Source organism: Syngnathus typhle, linkage group LG22, assembly GCF_033458585.1.
Source record: "Syngnathus typhle isolate RoL2023-S1 ecotype Sweden linkage group LG22, RoL_Styp_1.0, whole genome shotgun sequence".
NCBI lineage: Eukaryota > Metazoa > Chordata > Actinopteri > Syngnathiformes > Syngnathidae > Syngnathus > Syngnathus typhle.
Window position 1 is genome coordinate 7,865,000 of NC_083759.1, and position 22,919 is coordinate 7,887,918.

The 22,919-nt window shown below is 46.5% G+C and overlaps 2 protein-coding genes and 1 long non-coding RNA gene across 4 annotated transcripts; all 3 read left to right on the top strand.

Moving 5' to 3' along the window:
* The first annotated feature begins 92 nt into the window (after positions 1-92).
* On the top strand, positions 93-2,139 carry LOC133146237 (uncharacterized). The gene is made up of 4 exons (XR_009711339.1): positions 93-687; positions 766-887; positions 962-1,052; positions 1,295-2,139. It is a non-coding gene; the product is annotated as an uncharacterized LOC133146237 (long non-coding RNA).
* A 4,941-nt stretch (positions 2,140-7,080) lies between these two features.
* Positions 7,081-8,163, top strand: LOC133146236 (polyunsaturated fatty acid lipoxygenase ALOX12-like). The gene is made up of 2 exons (XM_061269696.1): positions 7,081-7,251; positions 7,328-8,163. Exons 1-2 carry the CDS (start codon positions 7,093-7,095, stop codon positions 7,505-7,507), a joined length of 339 nt encoding a protein of 112 aa, XP_061125680.1. The 5' UTR covers positions 7,081-7,092; the 3' UTR covers positions 7,508-8,163.
* A 2,501-nt stretch (positions 8,164-10,664) lies between these two features.
* epm2a (EPM2A glucan phosphatase, laforin) lies at positions 10,665-12,976 on the top strand. Of its 2 annotated transcripts, none has more exons than XM_061270162.1 (4): positions 10,665-11,027; positions 11,360-11,534; positions 12,064-12,308; positions 12,387-12,709. In XM_061270162.1, the coding sequence occupies exons 1-4, from the start codon at positions 10,766-10,768 to the stop codon at positions 12,566-12,568; spliced, it is 864 nt and encodes a 287-aa protein (XP_061126146.1). In that variant the 5' UTR covers positions 10,665-10,765; the 3' UTR covers positions 12,569-12,709. The 2 variants fall into 2 exon arrangements, with proteins under 2 accessions (XP_061126146.1, XP_061126145.1); XM_061270161.1 differs by having other exon boundaries at positions 10,666-11,027; positions 12,398-12,976.
* Positions 12,977-22,919: the final 9,943 nt, after the last annotated feature.

Here is a 22,919-nt window from a genome sequence, read left to right on the forward strand (position 1 = left end):
TCATTTATTTATTTAATCTGGTGTTGCACACAATGGTCCACAGTGTGCACAGGGAGCGTGTGCACAGACACTTGAAAAATTAGAGGGAACATTGCTCACCAGGCCATCTCCCACCTGAAGAACACTTACTTTTTGTCTGAGGTCTGGGCCATGAGCCTCTTCCGCATTATCTCTGCCATTCATCCCATACACAAGGTACAGTTGATCAGTAACTGGCCTGACAAAACAGTCACAGCAAAATGAACTTTTTGTCCTCTGATTAATCAACTAGAAATTGGTCTTGGCCTTTAGACTCCATCTTCTAAAAAAAAAAGTTCCGTTTTGATTTTCAACCAAACTTTCCTTTGTGTCTAGTTGCTGATTCCTCATTTCCTCTGGACTCTACATTTCAACACTCAGGGCCGTGAGTTTCTGTTGGGACCTTCCGGGACGTTTGCAACGGTACGGCCCATCCTTGCGGCCCTGTTGTTCGCTCTCATTTTTCACACATAATTCCAGGTTCGTGTGATATATATTTCCGTGACTAGAGTGCCATTGTAGTCGATGGCACTCTTGAGCTAATGGCCCGGGCGCAAGACTAGACACCTCGCTGTGCTTACCGGATGACATTGGCGCTCGAGGACTCGAGTCCATCCCCGACTTCTACTACAGAGATGACGGCCTTAAAATCTGGAACATCATCCACAAGTAGTTATTTTTAATTTTCATCATCATAATTGCCAGAACTATCCAAGAGTCAGATTGTGATTTTGTTTTGTTTGTCAGATTTGTGCAGGCTGTAGTCGGACACTACTATCGTTCAAACAACGAGGTGGTCCAAGACTCAGAGCTGGAAGCGTGGATCCAGGACATCTTCACTTGCTACTTTTTAGGAAAGAAGTCTTCAGGTAATAAACCTATTTGAATTTCTCAAGACTATGTCTGTGCATAGCAAACATTTTTCGTACATGTTTTGTCACAGGGTGTCCCGAGGCCTTGAGGAGGTGGTCAAGTTCATCACCTTGGTAATCTTCAAGGTTTCGGCTCAGCATGCTGCCGTCAATAACGGACAGGTGAAGCAACGATTCACATCCGACAGACGGGCTAAAACAGTGTTGGATTTTGTCCACAATTTAGGGAGCACGTTATCTGCGCCTCACAGCAAAAGCCATTGCCAATCACCTGTTATCCAATTTACTCACTGCATGCTCGTTTGATTTGTTCAGATTTAGGAAAATGCTAAGACACTGAAGCAGAAATTACACAGGTTGGTTGAATTCAATCACAATTCTTGTTAAGAAAGCTCTGTTTTCAGGAAAGTACAATACAGCGCTGGGCCTTTCCTGCGACCATGCTCAAGAGCAGAAAGTCTCCATTCCGAAAAGGCAACGTTCAAGGTTCTTTGGTCAGCTTATATTCAGTTGCACATGCCGGTGTGGGCCGAGTTTGATGGGTGATGAGTCTTTGGCGTAGGGCAAGTTCGCAGTAGAATTTGATTTCATGGGAGTGGGTGCTGGTTCGGTGAGAGCTTGTTCCGTGGGGGTGGGTGCTGATTATGGGCTATTCGGTGTGTGTGGGGGCTGTTGTCTTCCATCCCGTCTTTCGGCCTTGGCGATCATCTTTGGCCGGGTTCTTGGCTGTCTCCCTCTGGCACCTGCTGGTTTTAATATTTCTTTTATTGCTTTAATATGTGAATATACTTGTCTGCTTATGTACTTTATTCAATGAGGTTTGAGCATATCTGTTTTTGTAGCTAGGCAGGACTTTTTGTATTTTCGACCCCATTCCTTCAACAGGGGTGTCAAACTCTGGTCCGCAATGTACCGTATTGGCCCGAATATAAGACGACCCAGATTATAAAACGACCCCGTCTTTTTCAAGACTCAAGTTTGAAGAAAGACTTTTTGAACACCAAATTTAATTTACATACAGAAAATGATTACATCTGAATCAAATGATTATAACAATAATTTCGAGAGAAAAAGCAAGTTATTTTGCTTCATTCAAATCATGCAAAGACTGTCTATCACATCTTAATATCTGAACATTTAAATATGTAAACTAAAGTGCAATCACATTTGTAAATGAATGGCGTCTGGTTTTTGAAATGCAATAAATAAATAAATAAACCAATCTACTGTGATAAAACAATAAAATTGCAATAACTGCATTGACCATCAAAGTGAAGTCTAACTGTAACTGTAGTCTTGAAACAAATCTGATTAAGGGAAAACATTGCAATAAAATAATGCAAACTGCTCCCGCTATTGTTGGGGAGTTCGAGGACTGTATAGGAAGGTTGACTTAGATCAGGGGTGGGCAAACCTTTTGAGCTCGCGAGCTACTTTTGAAATGACCAAGTCACAAAGATCTACCCACTAAAAAAAAAGTATATATATATACCGTAATTTTCGGACTATAAGTCGCTGCGGAGTAAAGTCGCACCAGCCATAAAATGCCCAAAAATGTAAAAACAAAACATATATAAGTCGCTCCGGAGTATAAGTCGCATTTTGGGGGGCAATTTATTTGACAAAATCCAACACCAAGAACAGACATGAACGAGCAACAACAGGCTAAACTAGGGGTGTCCAAACTACGGCCCCAGTGAGCCCGCGGTCCAGTTTTTATTGGCCCGCAGCAAATTCTGAAAACATAATTGAATATGGCCCACACAAGAAGCTTGAGCTCAACTCTGTTGCACTTCTCAGTTTCCACACTAGATGGAACCCGCCACACTGTCATGCCTCGTCCCCAGTTTTGGTTATGTGTCATCGTTTCTGTGTCCGTGTGCTCGCCCCTCCCTTCCTGTGTGCCCTTGTTTAGAGTGATCACACACACCTGCCTCTCGTTACCTGTGTTGTATTTAAGTTCTGTTTGAGTGTCACTCGCTGTCGGAGCATTGTGTGTGTGTGTGCGCGTAAGATGTGGACAATGCATGTCTCACGGTCACGGTTTGTTTGGTTCCTGTCTTTTGTGTCACGCTTTGGTCTGTTAGTCTTGTTAGTTTGTTGTTCAGTCACGTCAGTTTGCCGAGTCTTTTTGAGTTTGTTGCAATAAACCCTGGTCCAAGCTGCACTTGGTCGCCCTGCTCCATTTCTCTACTCCGCACCGTGACAGAATGCTCCGACCATCACAGCGACCAGCGCTTGGACCTTCCAGGATCAGCTCCCGTCCGCGACCTGCAATCCACGGCCGTCGTCCGAGCAGGTTCCAGCACCATGGGCTTCGCGGCCGCCATCAGAGTTCCTCCCGGTGCGACCGGCTCCGCTGTTGCCATCGGACTTCGCCCATCGGCGACACCAGACTCGACGGCTGCCATCGGACTTTGCTCCAGCGACGCTGGACCCACGGCCGCCGTTGGTCTTTGTGCCAGCAGCGCCAGAACCTGCGATCATCACCCGACATCTAGGAAGGCAACATGCTTGACTCGTGCCGCTGCGCACAACTCCGCCTCCCCGAATCCCGCCGATTGCGGCATGGACTCCCCGAATGCCGCCGATTGCGGATCTGTTTCCCCGAGTTGCCGCCGATTGCGGATCTGTTTTCCCGAGTGTCCGCCGATTGCGGTTTTGTTTCCCCGAGTGTCCGCCGATTGCGGTTTTGTTTCCCCGGGTGTCCGCCGATTGCGGCTCTGTTTCCCCGGGTGTCCGCCGATTGCGGCTCTGTTTCCCCGGGTGTCCGCCGATTGCGGCTCTGTTTCCCCGGGTGTCCGCCGATTGCGGTTTTGTTTCCCCGGGTGTCCGCCGATTGCGGCTCTGTTTCCCCGGGTGTCCGCCGATTGCGGTTCCGTTTGCCCTAGTCGCCGCCCGAGTGCGGCTCTCTGCCCCTAGTCGCCGCCGCCCGAGTGCGGCTCTCTGCCCCTAGTCGCCGCCGCCCGAGTGCGGCTCTCTGCCCCTAGTCGCCGCCGCCCGAGTGCGGCTCTCTGCCCCTAGTCGCCGCCCCCCGAGTGCGGCTCTCTGCCCCTAGTCGCCGCCGCCCGAGTGCGGCTCTCTGCCCCTAGTCGCCGCCGCCCGAGTGCGGCTCTCTGCCCCTAGTCGCCGCCCCCCGAGTGCGGCTCTCTGCCCCTAGTCGCCGCCCGAGTGCGGCTCTCTGCCCCCCCCGACCCCCCGCGTGCCGTCGTGAGGGATTGGATTTTTGGGACGTCGGGAGCCGTCCCTTGTGGGGGGGGGTTCTGTCATGCCTCGTCCCCAGTTTTGGTTATGTGTCATCGTTTCTGTGTCCGTGTGCTCGCCCCTCCCTTCCTGTGTGCCCTTGTTTAGAGTGATCACACGCACCTGCCTCTCGTTACCTGTGTTGTATTTAAGTTCTGTTTGAGTGTCACTCGCTGTCGGAGCATTGTGTGTGTGCGCGTAAGATGTGGACAATGCATGTCTCACGGTCACGGTTTGTTTGGTTCCTGTCTTTTGTGTCACGCTTTGGTCTGTTAGTCTTGTTAGTTTGTTGTTCAGTCACGTCAGTTTGCAGAGTCTTTTTGAGTTTGTTGCAATAAACCCTGGTCCAAGCTGCACTTGGTCGCCCTGCTCCATTTCTCTACTCCGCACCGTGACACACACAAAGCATTTGCCCCCCATTAGCCCCCCCGGAAGAGAAGCGAACGCGCAGCGTTTGACGTCCGATTAGCTAAAAATTTGTGAAAAAAACATATAGTCGCTCCTGAGTATAAGTCGCCCCCCCACCCAAACTATGAAAAAAACCGCGACTTATAGTCCGAAAATTACGGTATATATATATATTAGGGGTGTAACGATACATCGATACACATCGATTAATAATATAATACAATACTCTTGTAATTTCCTAAATAAAGAGTTTGTAGTACCTTGTTGATTTTGCGTATGAATTGTTATAAATCAGGATATTGTTCTATATTTTTTATTTAAAAAAAAAAAAATCGATCGTAGAGCATTATATCGCGATATATCGTGAATGAATCGCAGCAGGCTTTAAGATATCGGCAAATATCGTATCGCAGTTCTTTATATCGATATTATATCGTATCGTGACAAAACCCGCGATTTACACCCCTAGTAAAGATCGATTTATATCGCCGTGTTTGACCTCGGACATTAGACGCGACTTTATTTTGAAATCCAGTTCATTGTTGCTCGCTTCCTCTTTCCGGGAGCAGTGAGCGTGGTGTTGTGAGCAGAGCAGGCACTGAAAGGGGAGTCGACAACTAGTACGCGGCTCCTGGGCTGGTGCTATGGCTAGTGTCCAAAAAGACGAGGAAATTTGCTCCCCTTTAGGCTTCAAGTCATTCGTTTGGAAGCACTTTGGATTCCAAAGAAAAGATGGCTCAACGGACAAGACACGTGCAGTTTGTAAATCCTGCATGCGGTGATCAAATATTCAGGGACCACAAATCTCGCCGCACATTTAAAGAAAAAACACGACATCAAAGTTCAGTGTTAAAATAAGCACTTTGTATAGTACAATACTCTTGTAATTTCCTAAATAAAGAGTTTGCAGTACCTTGTTGATTTAGCGTATGAATTGTTATAAATCAGGATATTGTTCTATATTTTTTATTTTAAAAAAATATCAATCGTAGAGCACTATATCGTGATATATCGTGTATGAATCGCAGCAGGCTTTAAGATATCGGCAAATATCGTATCGTAGTTCTTTGTATCGATATGATATCGTATCGTGACAAAACCCCCAATTTACACCCCTAATATATATATATATATATATATATGTATATGTCATCGTGAAAAAAAGTCCTACTCCCATTCCCTATGAAAGTGATACTTCTTACTAAGGCCAGCTGCCCCACTCATTTTTATACCCTTTCTTAAGTTTAAGAGAAAAAACAGGGTTCTGACAATTGGAGGGAACTCGCGAGCTAGCGTGTTTGTGTTGTGTTGTTAGCACCGTTGTTTGTAGTGCGGAAAAAAAATAAAAAATAATATCACGCGATCGACCAATAGTGGCTTGGCGATCGACCGGTCGATCGCGATCGACGTATTGAGCACCCCTGACTTAGATGGTTATGCTCTGTACGCCCCCGGGTGTCGGTCAGAACACTGGAGGGAAGACGTGGTTCAGTTTTGATTGCTTTACTGAATTATTGGCAAAAAAGTAACAGGCACTGTGGCTAATAGGGGCATACAGGCAAACTGGCAAAAGGATATAGGCACAAATTCGGTCGTAAGGATGTGAGAGCAGGTGTGTGTAGTGTACATGAGTGAGTCTTTGTGTGTGTGAATGTGATTTTAGTGTGTGATTACTGTATGAAGCGTGTGAAGGGTGTGTGGGGTGTGTGTGTGCGCGTGTGTGTGTGCGTGTGCGTGTGCGCGTGTGTGTGTGGTTCTGCAACACGAAGAAGTACAGTTTGTAAGTCAACACTCAACTTCTGACATCACACAACACTACACGAGACAACAAAATACTTTTGCTGGCGACCGTTAGTCGCCGTGGCGCTGCATAACGGCTACTCGTACGATGCGAGGCAAACTTGAAGGAGCGAGCCGGAGCTGTCAATCAAACGGCACGCACACGAAGCAAACCGCGATCGGACAAACGGCACAACAGTGGACAGTAGTAACAATGAAATGGAAATACTCACTTTGTGTCAAAGACGCACACGATCACAGCAACATACTCAGTCGATACCAGCAACCTTTAACTTACCGCTGCGCACAAGTGAATGGGTATAATGTAGAGATCCCGAATGTAAGACGACCCCCACTTTTTCAGTCTTATTTGAAGCAAAAAACATCGTCTTATATTCGGCCCAATACGATAATTATATTTGGCCCGCAAAGACAAATTGTGCATCGACTTTGTGTCAAAACTCAAATTGCAAATTGTCTTCACTTTTAAAAAGTAAATGTTTCAAGCAATTTTTATTACCATACAACTTTTTAAAAATTTGAACAGTTTTTACTGGTCTCTGATTTCAAAACTAGTTATTCTGCAGGTTGTTTTGTAGCCTATACTGTATACGAGACGTTCATATATTTATTTGGGTTGACAGTCAAAATGGCCCTCCGAAGGAAACTATGACTACAATACGGCCCGCGACAAAAATGAGTTTGACACCCCAGGGCTAAAATGACAAAGGACGAGCTAACCCGTTTCCTGCTCCTCCAGTTTGACTACCAGATGTTTGTCCCCAACGGCTCCTTACTGTTGCGCAAGCCGTCTCCAACCACCAAAGGACAAACCAGCATGGCGACCATTTTGGAGACGCTCCCGAACATCGGCGAGTCAGTCAAGACAGTCGTGCTTCTGTACGTGCTCGCACAGGACTACTTGGATTCTGTAAGTTGAGTGTCGTTAAAGACAATTCGGGGTTGATACTCAAACTCAAATTCTCTCTGTGTTACGATGCTGGCAGGTTCCGCTGGGTTCCTATCCTGAGGAACGATTCCAGGAGCCCGAAGTCAAGCTGATGATGATGAAGTTTCAAGCAGACTTGTCCAACCTTAGCAATGTTATCAAGGCCAGAAACGCTAAGCTTGAAGTGCCGTGTACAAGTTTGGATCCGAGTCAATTAGACAGCAGCATTATGAAGTAAGAAGGGCCACGAGCCGTTACGTTCCAACCCGAGAGCGTTATGCAAAACTCAACATTTATTCTATATTTCTTGATATCCACTTAACAGACTACAACACTGTGTTCAAAGTTATGCAAATTGTATTTTTCTTCTGCTTTTTCAAAGTACTGCATGTAAATGACAAGATTATTTTCATGTCATCAACACGGTTGTTCTACTCATGTGTTGAGTGTTAAACGGCTTTATACATTAGCATTACCAGTTCTGCTTCTCTGCTTTAGCCAAATTCCTCTATAGAGGAGGAGGTGAAAACTCTTGTTTAGTCTTCTTGACCAGTGGTTCTCAAACTTTTTTAAGTGATGTACCCCCTTTGAAATATTTTTTCAGCCAAGTACCCCCTGACCAGCGCAACACATTTCTGGTAGAAAAGAAAGAGGTACAGGATTGTCCCATCAGTGTTTGATTTATTAAAGTTAAACAACTTGTAGCAATGTATCTGACAGACACATTTATGTTTCAATATTGCATATAGAAACAAAAACGATAAACAGTAAACAGTGACCACCAAGAAGGCATAAACCCTTTCAAAACTCAAATACTGTATGCAGAACACTGCTAATTTATATGAATCTTTCTTGTAATAATCTCTTGCAAGGAAATAAAAATAACTAAAAATGTGTTCACAAAAATAAATGAAATTAATCATAAGTAATATCTTGTTTACAAAATAAATTGATAACTTAATAATAAATAAAGATCTGCTCATGAAAAATAATCCACTTTACTTCTTTTAGGATAAAAAAAAAGAAACTTTTTTTTCTCTTAAAATTGAATATTTGCATTGAACATTTGATTTTGATTTGACAAGCATTGAACAAGCATTGAACAGTCTTGAAGCTTGAATGAGTCTTTTGCACTCATACTACATTTTAGTGAGAAACACGGGCTTGTACCTCACTTTGTCATCCTTGGTGGCAGGGAGGCAACTGCTGTGATCAAGTTCTTCTCCAGGCTCAGTCTGTTTCTTTGCTCTGTTTTGATCACAGTCATTGCAGAGAAGGAGGTCTCACATAAATATGTGGAGGCAAAGGGCAGCAGCTGCTCCAAAGCTTTCTGTCCCAGCTCAAGGTGCTCCTGCCTCACACACACCCAAAATTGTGTGAAAGTGGATGCGCCAAACTTCATCTGCAGGCCACGGTCAGATGTCACTTCCATCAGTTTTTCCTTGTGAGTGACAGGAAACTTGCTTCTCTTTGCTTCAGACAAGAGAAATGAGTTTCTCACCCAATCCAGCTGTGCAGATTTCTCCTCCATGTCAGCAAAGTAGCAATGAAAGCCCTTTATCAAGTTAGCCAAATGTCCCACTATGACTAACTTCACTGGAACTGTCTCCACATCTTCATTGGAGAGAAAAGCATCCACCTGAGGAAAGCAGGTGAAATCCTCCTGACCACATGCCCTTTTCCACAGCTCTGTTTTCTTCAGGAAACCACCCACTTGTCATACAGGTTCAGGATGCTGGTGTCCTTGCCCTGCAGAGACACATTCAGTTCGTTCAGTTTGCTGAATATATCTGCCAGATTGCAAAGCTTTGCAAGCCAGTCCGTGTTCTCGAACAAGGTGGCATGGGGAGGTCCGTGCTCTGTCAGAAAGGTGTGCACTTCAGCTCGTATCTCCAACAGCCTGTTGAGTATCTTCCCTCGAGAGAGCCAGCGCACTTCTGTATGCAGGAGGAGTTGCGTGTGTTCAGCTCACATGTTTTCACAGAGGCGGCGGAACAAACGTGCATTAGGTGGCCTTGACTTAATGAAGTTGATCACTTTGATGCTGTCGTTCAAAACATCATGCAACACGGGGCTCATTTTCTTGGACGCTAAAGCTTCCCGGTGAATCCCACAGTGAGTCCAATTAATGTCGAGATTTTCCTTTCTAATCCGCGCAATGAGCCCTTTCACACTGCCCGTCATTGATCCAGCCGCATCTGTACAGATGCTGCTGCAGGATTTCCAGCTGATACCATTTTCACATTAAAAATGTCCTCTCCGGTTGTTCTCCCCCCAGACTTTTGCAGAAAAGTTCACAAATGTAGTCAGTCTCAATGTATCTCACAAAAACAACAAGCTGTGATCCTATCATTTAAAAATTTGGGTCGTGGTTGAAAATGTAAATACATAAATAAATTGCTGGATTCAACTCCTTGTCTTTTTAGACTTGTTTGATTCGTTGAATTTTACATGAAAAGCTGAAATTGTACACTAATAAAACATCTAAATCTATATTGAATTTTCCCTCGTGGGATTATAATCACAAAACTGTCCTCTAGCGGTACTCAAACGAATGTTTCAAACATATTTTATGAACAATTATCCATCCATCCATTTTCTGTACCACTTACTCCCCACGGGGGTCGCGGGCGTGCTGGAGCCTATCTCAGCCGTCATCGGGCAGTAGGCGGGGGACACCCTGAACCGGTTGCCAGCCAATCGCAGGGCACACAGAGACAAACAACCATACGCACTCGCACTCACACTCACACCTAGGGACAATTTGGAGTGCTTGGCCTACCAAGCATGTATTTGGGATGTGGGAGGAAACCGGAGTGCCCGGAGAAAACCCACCCGGGCCGGGGAAAACATGCAAACTCCACACGGGGAGGGCCAGAGGTGGAACCGAACCCGCACCCTCCTAACTGTGAGGCAAACGTGCTAACCAGCTCAGTGACCTAGTGGTTAGAGTATCCGCCCTGAGACTGGAAGGTTGTGGGTTCAAACGCTGGCCGGGTCATACCAAAGACTGTAAAAATGGGACCCATTGCCTCCCTGCTTAGCACTCAGCATTAAGGGTTGGAATTGGGGGTTAGAAGGAGTGGAGCTCTTTACAAGCCTGAGGCTTCGTCTCCCTCCTTGCACAGTTATTGATATGATGATATGTGCTAAACAATAAACTACCCAGTGCTCCACCGGGCCGCCTATGAACAATTATTGAAGTGCAATTGATTTTAATTAAATTGTTACTAAGATTTTTTTTTCTTTCCCAATATAAGTTGAAACTAAGTATAATGTTCTGGTGGCTTCTAATTAAACAAACATTTTTTAGGGAATAAAACTACTCGGACTTTCTGCATTAAAAAAGAAATGGAGTGGGGGCTGCTGTATTTCCAAATGCCACCACTAGACAACGCTACTATTAACATTTTTACTTCCGTCAACACTCTTCTAACTATACCGGACTCAACTTTATTTTAAGAGCTGCGCTTTGATCGCGACAACAAATGAGTCCATGACCATGTCCGGCATGTTGTTCCGATTCGGCGTTATTGTCACGGCGGAAACGCCGCACGTCGAGCTCTTTATTTTGGGTTCGCGCGAGGAGATGGGCCAGTGGGATCCGAGCAAGGCCGTTCGGATGAGAGCCTGTCGGAGCTCGGTGTCGACCCGGGAGCCGTGCCTGTGGCTCGGTGACGTGCAGTTGCGGGAGCCCTTTAAGGACACACTGTGGTTTAAGTTCATCCGAAGAACGGACGGCAATTATGTTTGGGAAGGTACAGCTATGCAAAAAAGCTTCACGCCGCAGTTGAATTAAATGGTCCATTTAAATGACGTATTTTTACCTTTTGACCACACGGTGGGAGCAAATATCCGAGCATGAATTGAGTCTTTCCGTCAGTGCTCCTTATTGAACCTAATTTTAATTGAACTAGGAAGTCTAATTGGTCCATTTATGGACTGTTTTGATCAATTTTAATGTTCTGCTCCTTTTGTTTGACAGCAACAAACTTAAACTTTGAGCAGGCCGGACAGGCGCATACATAAAATTATAATATCCCAATAGTGAATAGTAGTTAATAGCCGCACAATTTTTTTTTATCCACAGGCAACGGGCCACACCACGACAGAACATGCACCTATGACGAGCAGAATGTGGTGGACGGCGTCTACTGCCACCCGATCGGCCACTGGATCGAAGAGACGGGCCACACGGACGAGGTGAAGCACACCACCAACTTCTACTTTAGCGTGGCTGGTCAGAATGCCATGCACTTCTCCAGGTAAGACAAAAAACGCCACAATGCTTCCATCAATCCAATTTAATAAGTGCCAGATTCTTATTTAATGCCTATACAGTGAATGCCAACTCCCCTTCAGGTCAACATGGTTACACGGCAACAAGATGGTGCCGAATGAATAATTAAGATACAAATTCTTCGGTTGTTGTTTGGAGACTTCTAACACAATAATAACAAAAGCAGCCTCTTAACAAGTTTCACTTGAGGAATCCTCACGATTGAAACAGGCAAAAGGATCCCTTTTGGTTTCTAGGCAACCAGAGCGTTTGTCAAATAATTTATCGAGTGCCTATCCCCCCCAGTATAGTCACAAAATGTTTTCTTGTATGGATGAAACAAACTAACCAAGAGCCTCAGTTGGCCTCTTTAGCCTCTTATGTCCTTTCACTTTGCTCTTTTCAATTTGCTGTTAGAAATGTAACATGAGATGTTCCAATCTGCCACAAAGAATGAGTCCTCGGCAAATGCGTTTCCAACTCATTGAGCGCATCCTTGTTTGTCGCTCCCACAGGGTGCTACCGAGGCTTTGGCTGGGGAGCTGTCCTCGGCGAGCGGAACACATGACTATCAAAATGAAGCATGACCTTGGCATCAGCGCGGTGATGAACTTCCAGACGGAGGAGGACGTGGTGAACAACTCCCACGGCTGCCGAGAGAACCTTGACGAAGCCATGACGCCTGACGCCGTGATGAAGTTGTATAACCGCTGCGGCCTCGCCTACGTGTGGATCCCCACGCCCGACATGAGCACTGAGGGTAAGCCAACAATTTGAACCACAGTAACACCTCCCATCATGGAGGCGGTTCGATCCATATCACCAAAACCAATGACAGAACCTTCTCAGGCCGCATCCGGATGCTCCCTCAGGCCGTGTTCCTGCTTCACGGTCTGCTGGAGAACGGCCACACCGTTTACGTTCACTGCAACGCCGGCGTGGGCCGCTCCACGGCTGCCGTGTGCGGCCTACTCATGTACGTGCTGGGCTGGAGCCTCAGGAAGGTCCAGTACGTCGTGACCGCCAGGAGACCCGTCGTGTACATAGACGAGGAAGCTCTAGTGCGAGCCCGGGACGACTTTGTTGCCAAGTTTGGCACGCTGCGATCTTCCGTCTTAGAGATGTGAGGATGGAGACTTGGACCTCCTCCAAAAAGGCTTGCCAAAGAATTTGAATGCGCCTTACTGGAATATTCTTTGTGTTACATTTTAAAGTGCTCACAAAGACTTTTTCATGCTTGCATACAGAATGGCTGAGCGCTTTGAGTCATGCATGTGGAATAAAAATCCATATGAAAAGAAGAGGCTAAATATACAGACTTACATGCATTGCAATTAAAATGAGTGAAGATGCATGTGGCTTCTTGAAGGGAGCTAACCTACTTTCAATGTAACTCCAAATTTAAATAAATGTTGTCTTTGGGCTTTTTGTTGTTGTTGTTGTCATTTTGGAACTGGTTAGCCTGATTCATAGTAGCATGGACTTGGAATCGTGATTGATTGCTAGAAATGTAAGAATCGTAAAAACTAGAGTGACCTCGCCTCTGACATTTAAAGACGGAAGTGATTGATTCAAGTCGACGAGTCTTCCAAAGTCATAACGTGGTTATTAATCGAGGTATTCATCAAAATGAAACGATGGGTCATATGAGTTGAAGTCATTGGGAAAATTATTGAAGCCATTAGACTTTGCAAATGGACTTTCTTCAGGGTTCCCAGAAACTGCCTGTGTGTGTGTGTTTTTTTTCCCCCGACGGAATTGAAATTAGGGAAAGGTTCATTGGCAGTTCACAGACAGAAATATTGGAAAAATGATGTGTCGTGTGAGACCTTCAAGTGGCTAGCAAGGCTAGCTAATAACTTCACATACACACATGTGTATGCTGGACCACAGAAAGTATTTATTTTAGGCTCATTAAAGGTTCCTCCGACATGAACTTTAGGCCGCCATACATCTTTTATGCTTTTCAACCTTCGCCTCGGCGCCCTCATTTATCACGAGGACTCGAACTGCGGTTGTTCGTCAAGTCGCACGATACGCGCGGGCGCAGCCGATTGATATTCTCGGCGGCCGTTTGAAAGCAGCTCTGCTTTCCTTTTTAGTCTCTCGTTGCAAGTCGTAGCATTTGCTGGGTTTCAGGCGCTCTGTCAACGTGCTGCTTCAGAAAGAAGCCTGCGATGACTTTTGACTTCCAGGCAGGGAGACACCATCATATGAACACCACCTAAGACGTAGGATTCATCCCTGCGATTTCACACCATCTGAGGCATTATTTGGCAACCCAAAGAGTAATTGGATACAAATATCATCCTTGCCTTCTGGGATGGTTCAGGATTGTATTAAAGAAAAACAGTGGAAAAGTGAAAGCCTATTAAAGTAAGGCCTTGGAATACAATGGTGTTTATTTATTGGCTTCAGGTTGTTTTATGACATTCCCATTTATATATATATATATATATATATATATATATATATATATATATATATATATATATATATATATATATATATATATATATATATATATATATATATATATATATATATATATATATATATATACACACACAACCAGCGGGACCCGGGTTCGAGGTCGGGGCGGAGCCATACCATCATCCAGTGTGGGTCTGTGGGCAAGACCCTTGACGATATCGCCTACCTCATAAAAACATGGTGAGAGATAAAGAATCAAATGAGATGCCGGCTCAGACGTCGCCCGGTCAAACAAGGTCTGCGTCAGGCGTTGGGGGACCAGAACGCCTAGATGAAAAGTGGGCTACTGGAACAAGGCGGAAATGGGCGAGATGTGAGAACCTCACACTGTTGGAGTGCTACTACTCCAGTAAACCAAGTCAGAGGGGTACATGAAGAGAATGTGGGAGCAATGGAAAGAGCGATATCCACACTCAACACTAACCACTAAACAACTAGTGACTCAGTGCTCCAATATCCAGAAACGGCAACTGATATCACAACTTGAGATTGACGAGGTACAACACAGAGGTACAATTCCAGGTCAGAGGGGAGTCAACATCAACTGCCCAAGAAATTGGGTACACAGCCCCAAGAGGATATGCAAGCCTGAACAAGACAGCAACGGACCTGAAAGATAAAATCATGACTCGAATGAACAGCGGCCACCCCCGACACCAACTACAAAGGCTAAGTGAAGCACCACCAGAAAGCCTGGTTGAAGATCTGAATGCAGCACTGAGAGCAATCCCTACAACCACCATCACTGAAACCAATGAGTTGATATACACTTCAGCAACAGTGATCCTGGAGATGCTTCGTTACAAGAGCAATATCAAGCATGAGATACAAGACCCACCATGGAAAAGAAGGTTGGAGGCTAAGATCAAGACAATGCGGAGAGACGTGAGCCAACTATCAGAGATCCAGAAAGGTGCAATGAAGAAACCAGCAACCAAGAAGTACAGCCAGATGAACGTACCTGAAGCACTAGAGACTGCCAAACAGAGGCTCCTAGCCCTGTCCAGTCGCCTAAAGAGATACACAAGAGAAAGTGAAGCCAGGCGAATAAACAGGCTCTTCACAACCCAACCAGGAAAAGTGTACTCTCAATGGCAGGGTAACAACAGCAGAACAGACCCACCAAGGCTGGAGACTGAGCAATACTGGAAGGGCATATGGGAGAAGGACACATCACACAACAGTGAGGCACAATGGCTAGTCTCTCTAAGAGAAGACCACAGCAACCACCCTGAGCAGAACCCAGTTACCATCACTGTGGCAGACATCCAAGAGAGAGTCTCAGGTATGAAGAACTGGACAGCACCCGGGCCAGATATGATCCATGCCTACTGGATTAAGAAGCTCACTGCACTCCATGAGCGCCTAGCAGAACAAATGAACCAGCTACTAAAAGTTGGAACTCACCCCGAATGGTTAACTGAAGGACGCACAGTCCTGATCCTGAAGGATCCCACAAAGGGTACAGTCCCATCCAACTATCGGCCAATAACCTGTCTCCCTACAACAGGGAAGATCATGTCAGGCATCATAGCGGCTAAGATAAGTGTACACATGGCTCAATACATGAGCACAACACAGAAAGGCATAGGCAACAATACCAGAGGAGCCAAACACCAGCTGCTGATTGACGGAACAGTCGCCCGAGACTGCAAGACTCGACACACCAACCTGTGCACTGCCTGGATTGATTACAAGAAAGCCTACGACTCCATGCCACACTCATGGATCACTGAATGCTTGGAACTGTACAACATCAACAGGAACCTGAGAGCCTTCATTGCAAACTCGATGGGACTGTGGAAAACAACCCTTGAGACCAATTACAAGCCAATTGCACAAGTCTCCATCAAATGTGGCATATACCAAGGAGATGCTCTGTCCCCACTGCTGTTCTGCATAGGTCTGAACCCCCTCAGCCAAATAATCAACAAGACTGGCTACGGATACCGACTCAAAAATGGGGCCACCATCAGTCACCTCCTATACATGGATGACATAAAGTTGTATGCCAAGAGCGAGCGAGACATCGATTCACTGATCCACACAACCAGGATCTACAGACATTGGAATGTCATTCGGACTAGAGAAGTGCGGTCGCATGGTGACAAAGAGAGGGAAGGTAGTCCATACAGAAGGGGTCTCACTCCCAGAAGGAACAATAACAGACATTGAGGACAGCTACAAGTACCTTGGTATCCAACAAGCAAATGGCAACCTCGATGAAGCCACAAGGAGAGGAGCCACAGCCAAATACCTACAACGAGTAAGGCAAGTCCTCAGAAGTCAGCTAAATGGCAAGAACAAGATCCGGGCAATAAACAGCTACGCCCTGCCAGTCATCAGATACCCTGCAGGAATAATAAGCTGGCCAAAGGAAGAGACGCAAACCACAGATGTCAAGACACGGAAGCTCCTAACCATGCACGGAGGGTTCCACCCTAAGTCCAGCACCCTGAGACTGTACACTAGCCGTAAAGAAGGAGGCCGAGGACTACTGAGTGTGAGAGCCACTGTTCGGGATGAAACAGCCAAGATCCATGAGTACATCAAGGAAAAGGCCCGAACGGATGACGTGCTCAGTGAATGTCTCAGACAATGGCAAACAGAGGAAGAGTGGCTAGAGACACCATCATGGGAGGACAAACCCCTACATGGGATGTACCATCGGCAGATAAGTGAAGTGGCTGACATCAAGAAATCCTACCAATGGCTGGAAAAAGCTGGACTGAAGGACAGCACAGAGGCACTCATCATGGCTGCACAGGAACAGGCTCTGAACACCAGAGCAATAGAGGCCAAGATCTACCACACCAGACAAGACCCAAGGTGTAGGCTGTGCAAAGAGGCCCCTGAGACAGTCCAGCACATAACAGCAGGGTGTAAGATGCTAGCAGGGAAAGCATACATGGAACGTCATAACCAAGTGGCTGGCATAGTGTACAGGAACATCTGTGCAGAGTATGGACTGGAAGCCCCAAGTTCAAAGTGGGAAGCACCCCCTAAGGTGGCAGAGAACGGGCGAGCCAAGATCCTGTGGGACTTCCAGATCCAGACTGACAAGATGGTGATGGCGAACCAACCGGACATTGTGGTGGTGGACAAACAGCAGAAGAAGGCCGTTGTAGTGGATATAGCAATACCAAGCGATGGCAACATCAGGAAAAAAGAACTTGAGAAGCTAGAGAAATACCAGGGCCTCAAAGAAGAGCTTGAGAAGGCCTGGAAAGTGAAGGCCTCGGTGGTGCCCGTGGTCATTGGGGCACTTGGGGCAGTGACCCCCAAACTGGAGGAGTGGCTACAGCAGATTCCAGGAACAACATCAGACATCTCAGTCCAGAAGAGTGCAGTGCTAGGAACAGCCAAAATACTGCGCAGAACCCTCAAGCTCCCAGGCCTCTGGTAGAGGACCCGAGCTTGGAGTGGGAGACCACCCGCGGAGGGTGAGAGGGGAATTTTTATATATTTTTTACACATTGTTTTACTAAAATTGCCTTAAGAGAATACACAAGTTAGCTTATATATATATATAATATATATAATCATCATCGGCGGTCACTCGTATGACGGTCCTCCTTCTTGGTCTTTGTGGGTCTTCAGGTGATTGAAGAGGCCGATCCTGGACCCGATAACTCTGGTGCAGTGTGGACAGGGGAATGTAATGGTGGTGGGTTTGGGTTGGGCCTGCTTGGTCGGGGCTTTCTCCTTTCTGCGTCTGCGTTTGTCTTGAGCGGCATGGTGGAGGTCAACGTTATATTGAGCGGCGCCGTCACGGACAAGGTTTCTCCACGTCGTCCTGTTTGGGGCCTTGTCTTCCCAAGTTTTAAGGTTTATGTGACACTTCTTCAGGTTTGCTTTTATGTTGTCCTTTAACCTCTTCTTCTGACCTCCCGGGGCCCGCTTTCCTTCAGCGAGCTGGGAATACCGTTTTTTACCATGTATAATGCGCCCCCATGTATAATACGCACCCTAGAAATGGCATGTTGATGCTGGAAAAAAGCCTGTACCCATGCATAATACGCACCCAAATACAGACTCCTACTTAAGTCCGTAAACGTAAAATTATTTCAGAAAAAAGATCATCTTTGGGAACAACCGGATGTTATTCTGACGGTCAGTATCACTGCGCATGCGCTAGCAAACTCAATAGCGAAGAAATGTTTCGGATTTGTGTAGGGTACATTGTGACAGCAAACGAGCAGGTGATCGAGCAAGCGTCTGATATGAGAGCATTGTGTTCGTATGGAGCGTGTTTTAAGTGAACAGCAGAGAAGAAAGCGCATCTGTAATGGCGGCCTCCGTATGATATCCGGATTAAAAAAAAAAATGTACCCATGTATAATGCGCACCCCAGATTTTAGGACAATAAATTAGTTAAATTTTGCGCATTATACATAGAAAAAAACGATAAAGAACTTGTTTTGGGAGGTGAGAGTCAGGCATGCGGATTACATGGCCAATCCATTTCAGTTGGTTTTGGGCAATGGTGGCAGTGATGGTAGGCAAGACAGCCTCCTCCAGGACGCTGGTGTTGGTGTGTCGGTCCTTCCAGCTGATCCTGAGGATTTTCCGGAGGCATCTCTGCAACCTACAGCGACAACCGTATAGTGAAGTTTGCTGACGACACGACTCTGGTGGGTCTCATCAACCAAGGGAGACGAGACTCAATACAGGCGGAGGTTGACCTTCTGACCGCGTGGTGCAGGGACAACAACCTCCTGCTGAACGTCGACAAGACCAAGGAATTTTTGTGGACTTCCGGAAGGGTCACACCCAACACCTGCCGCTGACAATCGACGGTGCTGTGGTGGAGAGAGTGAGCAGCGCCAAGTTCCTGGGGGTGCACATCAGTGAGGATCTCTCCTGGTCCACCAACACCGCATCACTGACAAAGAAAGCCCAGCGCCGCCTGTACTTCCTGCGGAAACTCAGCCGAGCGAGCGCCCGCCCCTCCGGCCGTCATGACTACATTTTACCGCGGCACCATTGAGAGCGTCCTCTCCAGCTGTATTGCTGTTTGGGGTGGCGGCTGCACTGACTACAACTTGAAGGCCCTGCAGCGCATAGTGAACACGGCTGGTAAGATTATTGGTGCTTCGCTCCCCTCCTTGAAGGACATTTACACCTCCCATCTCACCCGCAAGGCGACCACGATTGTGAGTGATGTGAGTCACCCCGCTCACTCTTTGTTCGAGCTTCTGCCCTCTGGGAAGAGGTACAGAAGCCTGCGCTCCCGCACCACCAGACTCTCAAACAGCTTCATACTCCAGGCTGTCAGGATCCTGAACTTGCTTCCCCGTTCTGCGTAGCGTCCTGTACTTTTACTGTCTGTATCCACACTGGCTTTTATTCATTGTGTTATCTATTTATTTATTATTTATTGTTACTCTTATTATTTATTGTTTGTGCCAACTTGTTTTTTTATATTGCGTCGTTTACTTGTATGTCTATCGTGTAATATGTCTTGTCACCGTGGGATAGGGAAAACGAAATTTCGACCTCTTTGTGTGTCTCGGCATGTGAAGATGTTGACAATAAAGCAGACTTTGACTTTGACTTTGATGGTAGGTCTCCAGTGCCCTTAAGTGCCTGCTGTGTGTGGTCCAGGCTTCTGACCCATACAGAACGGTGGTGAGGACCACAGGTTTGTAGACCAGGATTTTGGTCTTTGCTTGGAGGTCACGATTCTCGAAGACTCGCTTCCGTAGCCTTGAGAAAGCTCCACTGGCACAGCTGAGGCGATGGTCAATTTCATCATCAATGGTGGCTTTAGATGACAGGAGGCTGCCAAGAGAAGTGGTCAACCTTTTCCAGTCGGGTATTATCAATAGAGATGTTTGGGGGGCGAACAAGCAAACTGCAGTTTGGTAGTGGTTAGTGGAGGATTTGGGTCTTTTTTATACTAATGGCGAGACCAAGCTGTTTGTATGCCTTCGCGAAGGCAGACAGAATACTCTGTAGGTCTTCTTCCGACAGGGCTACAAGGGCATTGTCGTCCGCATACTGCAGCTCCATGATGGATATGGTGGTGGTTTGACCTTTAGCCCTGAGTCGGTTGATGTTGAGAAGTTGACCGTCAGTTCTGTACATGATTTTGACTCCGTGGGGCAGATGCTTGCTTGTATGGCGGAGGATAGCAGCAATAAAGATGGAAAATAGTGTTGGAGCGATGACGCATCCCTGTTTGACACCTGTGTCAACCCTGAAGGGTTCCGTCTCGTCTCCACTGCCGCTGAGCACTGTGGCTGACATGTTATCAGGTGGCTGGGACCATACACCGCTTTTGTGGCATCAAAGAAGCCTCTCGTGTCTCCAGAGTCAGCAACCTGCTCGATCTCCAGAGCCTTCTTTGTCCACCATTGGTTCTTCAGTTTCCTAACCTGTGTTTGGAGGGCTGCCTTCGCTTTGACATGGGCTACTCTTTTCATCTTGCAGTGGATGTCATTTTGCCAGGTGATGAAAGCTTGCCGCTTGTTGTTAATTAGCTGTTGGATCTCAGTGTCATTCTCTTCAAACCAGTCTTGATGCATCTGCTTTTTGTGCCCGAGGATTCTTTTGCAGGTGTTCATTATGGTAGTCAAAAGTGTGCTCCAGTGTGTTTCAGTATCCTCTGGGTAGTGGTTGGGCAGCGCTGCACTAAGAGCCTCCTGCAGTTGTAGTTGGTAGGCGGTGCCATTCAACAGCTCGATGTTTATTTTTGGCCGGCATTGTCTTTTCTGCATCCATTTTTTCCGCATTAGGCGGATGGACATGATGGAGCGAATGAGGCGATGGTCGGTCCAGCAGTCGTCTGCACTGGTCATTGCTCTGGTGTTTAGGGCATCGCGGCGGTCTTTAGAGCGGACAATGACATAGTCGATGAGATGCCACAGTTTGGAGCGAGGATGCATCCAGGATGTTTTGAACTTGTTTTTTTGACAGAAAAGTGTGTTGGTGATGACCAGGTTGTGTTCTGAACACTTGGTTAGTAGTAATGTGCCATTAGAGTTTGTGTTTCCAACCCTTTCTCTTCCCAGCGTACCCCTCCATAGGTGGTGGTTTCGTCCCACTCTGGCGTTGAAGTCTCCAAGCAGGATTAGCTTATCCTCCTTGGGGACTTCCGATAGGACTTTATCTAGGTCAGCGTAGAAGGCCTCCTTAACTTCGTCCTGTGCATCAAGTGTTGGTGCATAGGCACTCATGACCGTGGCCATCTGATTGTTGGCAAGCATCAGGCGTATGGTCATTAGGCGCTCGTTAATGCCCACAGGGAGTTCATGGAGGTGGTTGATGAGGCGATTCTTGATAGCAAAACCCACACCATGGATTCTTGGCTCAGTTGCAGGTTTTCCTTTCCAAAAGAAAGTATATTCACCTTTTTCCTCCTTCAGCTGCCCTTCATCTGCTAGTCGGGTCTCGAAGAGTGCTGCAATGTCGATCTGGAACTTCCTTAGCTCTCTGGAGATGATGGGAGTTCACCTTTCAGGTCGATCACTGGCTTGGTTGTCCGTTAGGGTCCGCACGTTCCAGGCTCCAATGTGTACATGTTTTTGTTTCTGACCGCGTGATGGAGATCCCTCTGGATGCGGTATTCCAGACAGGATTTTGTGAGGCAGGCTATGTTTAGGGTACCTTTTCTAACCCCTCCCCTAAATGAGGTGAGCAGAGTGGATCCTAAGTAGGGGTGCTCAGTCATGGGTGCAGCTGCCGAGAAGCTCTTCTGCCTCAGTCCAAGAACTTAACGACTGAATCTAACACCCACCGCCTGTGTGCCAGGTTGTGGCTAGGGGCTGCCAGACCTCACTGTCCTGCCCCCGTTACCACTTCCTGATCTCCACAGGACCACGGGTGTCTTCACGGACATCTTTAACATTTCCCTGCAGCAGGCCATCGTCCCGTCGTGTTTCAAGGCTGCCACCATCGTACCTGTGCCGAAGAAACAAGTCAAGTCAAGTCAAGTTTATTTGTATAGCCCTAAATCACAAGCAGTCTCAAAGGGCTTCACATAGACAGAAATTGACAATTATTCTCAAAGCATCCCCTGATCTTAAGCTCCCAAAAGGGCAAGGAAAAACTTAAAAACCCCTAGCAGGGGAAAATGAGAAACCTTGAGAAGGGACCACAGATGGAAGGATCCCCCTTTCAGGATCACCAGATTGAAATGGATGCAGAGAGGGCACAAATGATACAACATGAAAATCAATTAAATAAAAAGTGGATGTCCATGTCATAGCAGAGGGCTGCCGAAGGAGCCCTCAATTGTCCTGGCAGTGTCTTCGAGGAGGTTGAGCTGCAGTTCCCCCATCCTGAATTGTCCCACGAGAATCCAGATAGCCGCTGTCAGCATGGGTGCCACCTAACCACCTCCCCGGCCGGGGAGGGGGGAGGGAGGGGGTGGAGAGGGAGAGAAAACAAACTCCAGCCGAATCGGCCACTACAGGTTAGTTCAGGGATGGGCAAACTTTTGGACTCGCGGGCCAAACTGGGTTCTAAATTTGGACCGGAGGGCCGGACAAGGAGCAGATGGACGTAGGCGTTGTGTGAAGTCATATAAGCGACCTGTGAAGGTCATTGCATAAAAGATCTTGGCCTTTAGTAGGTAGTAAAGCATGGATATTCCAAACAATTTTTTTGAAAACAAATGCATTTATTAACAGCATTAAAAAAAAATAATAATTCACTAAAAAACTGCTATCAGTGATTCTCATAAAATACGACAGTTATTATGAATAACAATCTCCATCACTTCAGTGCCTGCAGGTCAGATTAATGAAAGATGTTTATCTTATGAGATCACATCAAACGGCAAACATTCTGACCAAATATATCATCTTGAAGAATCGGTGAAAGCATACATCCAAATAAAGTAATCAAAACAGCAACACGGTGAGGGGTATCT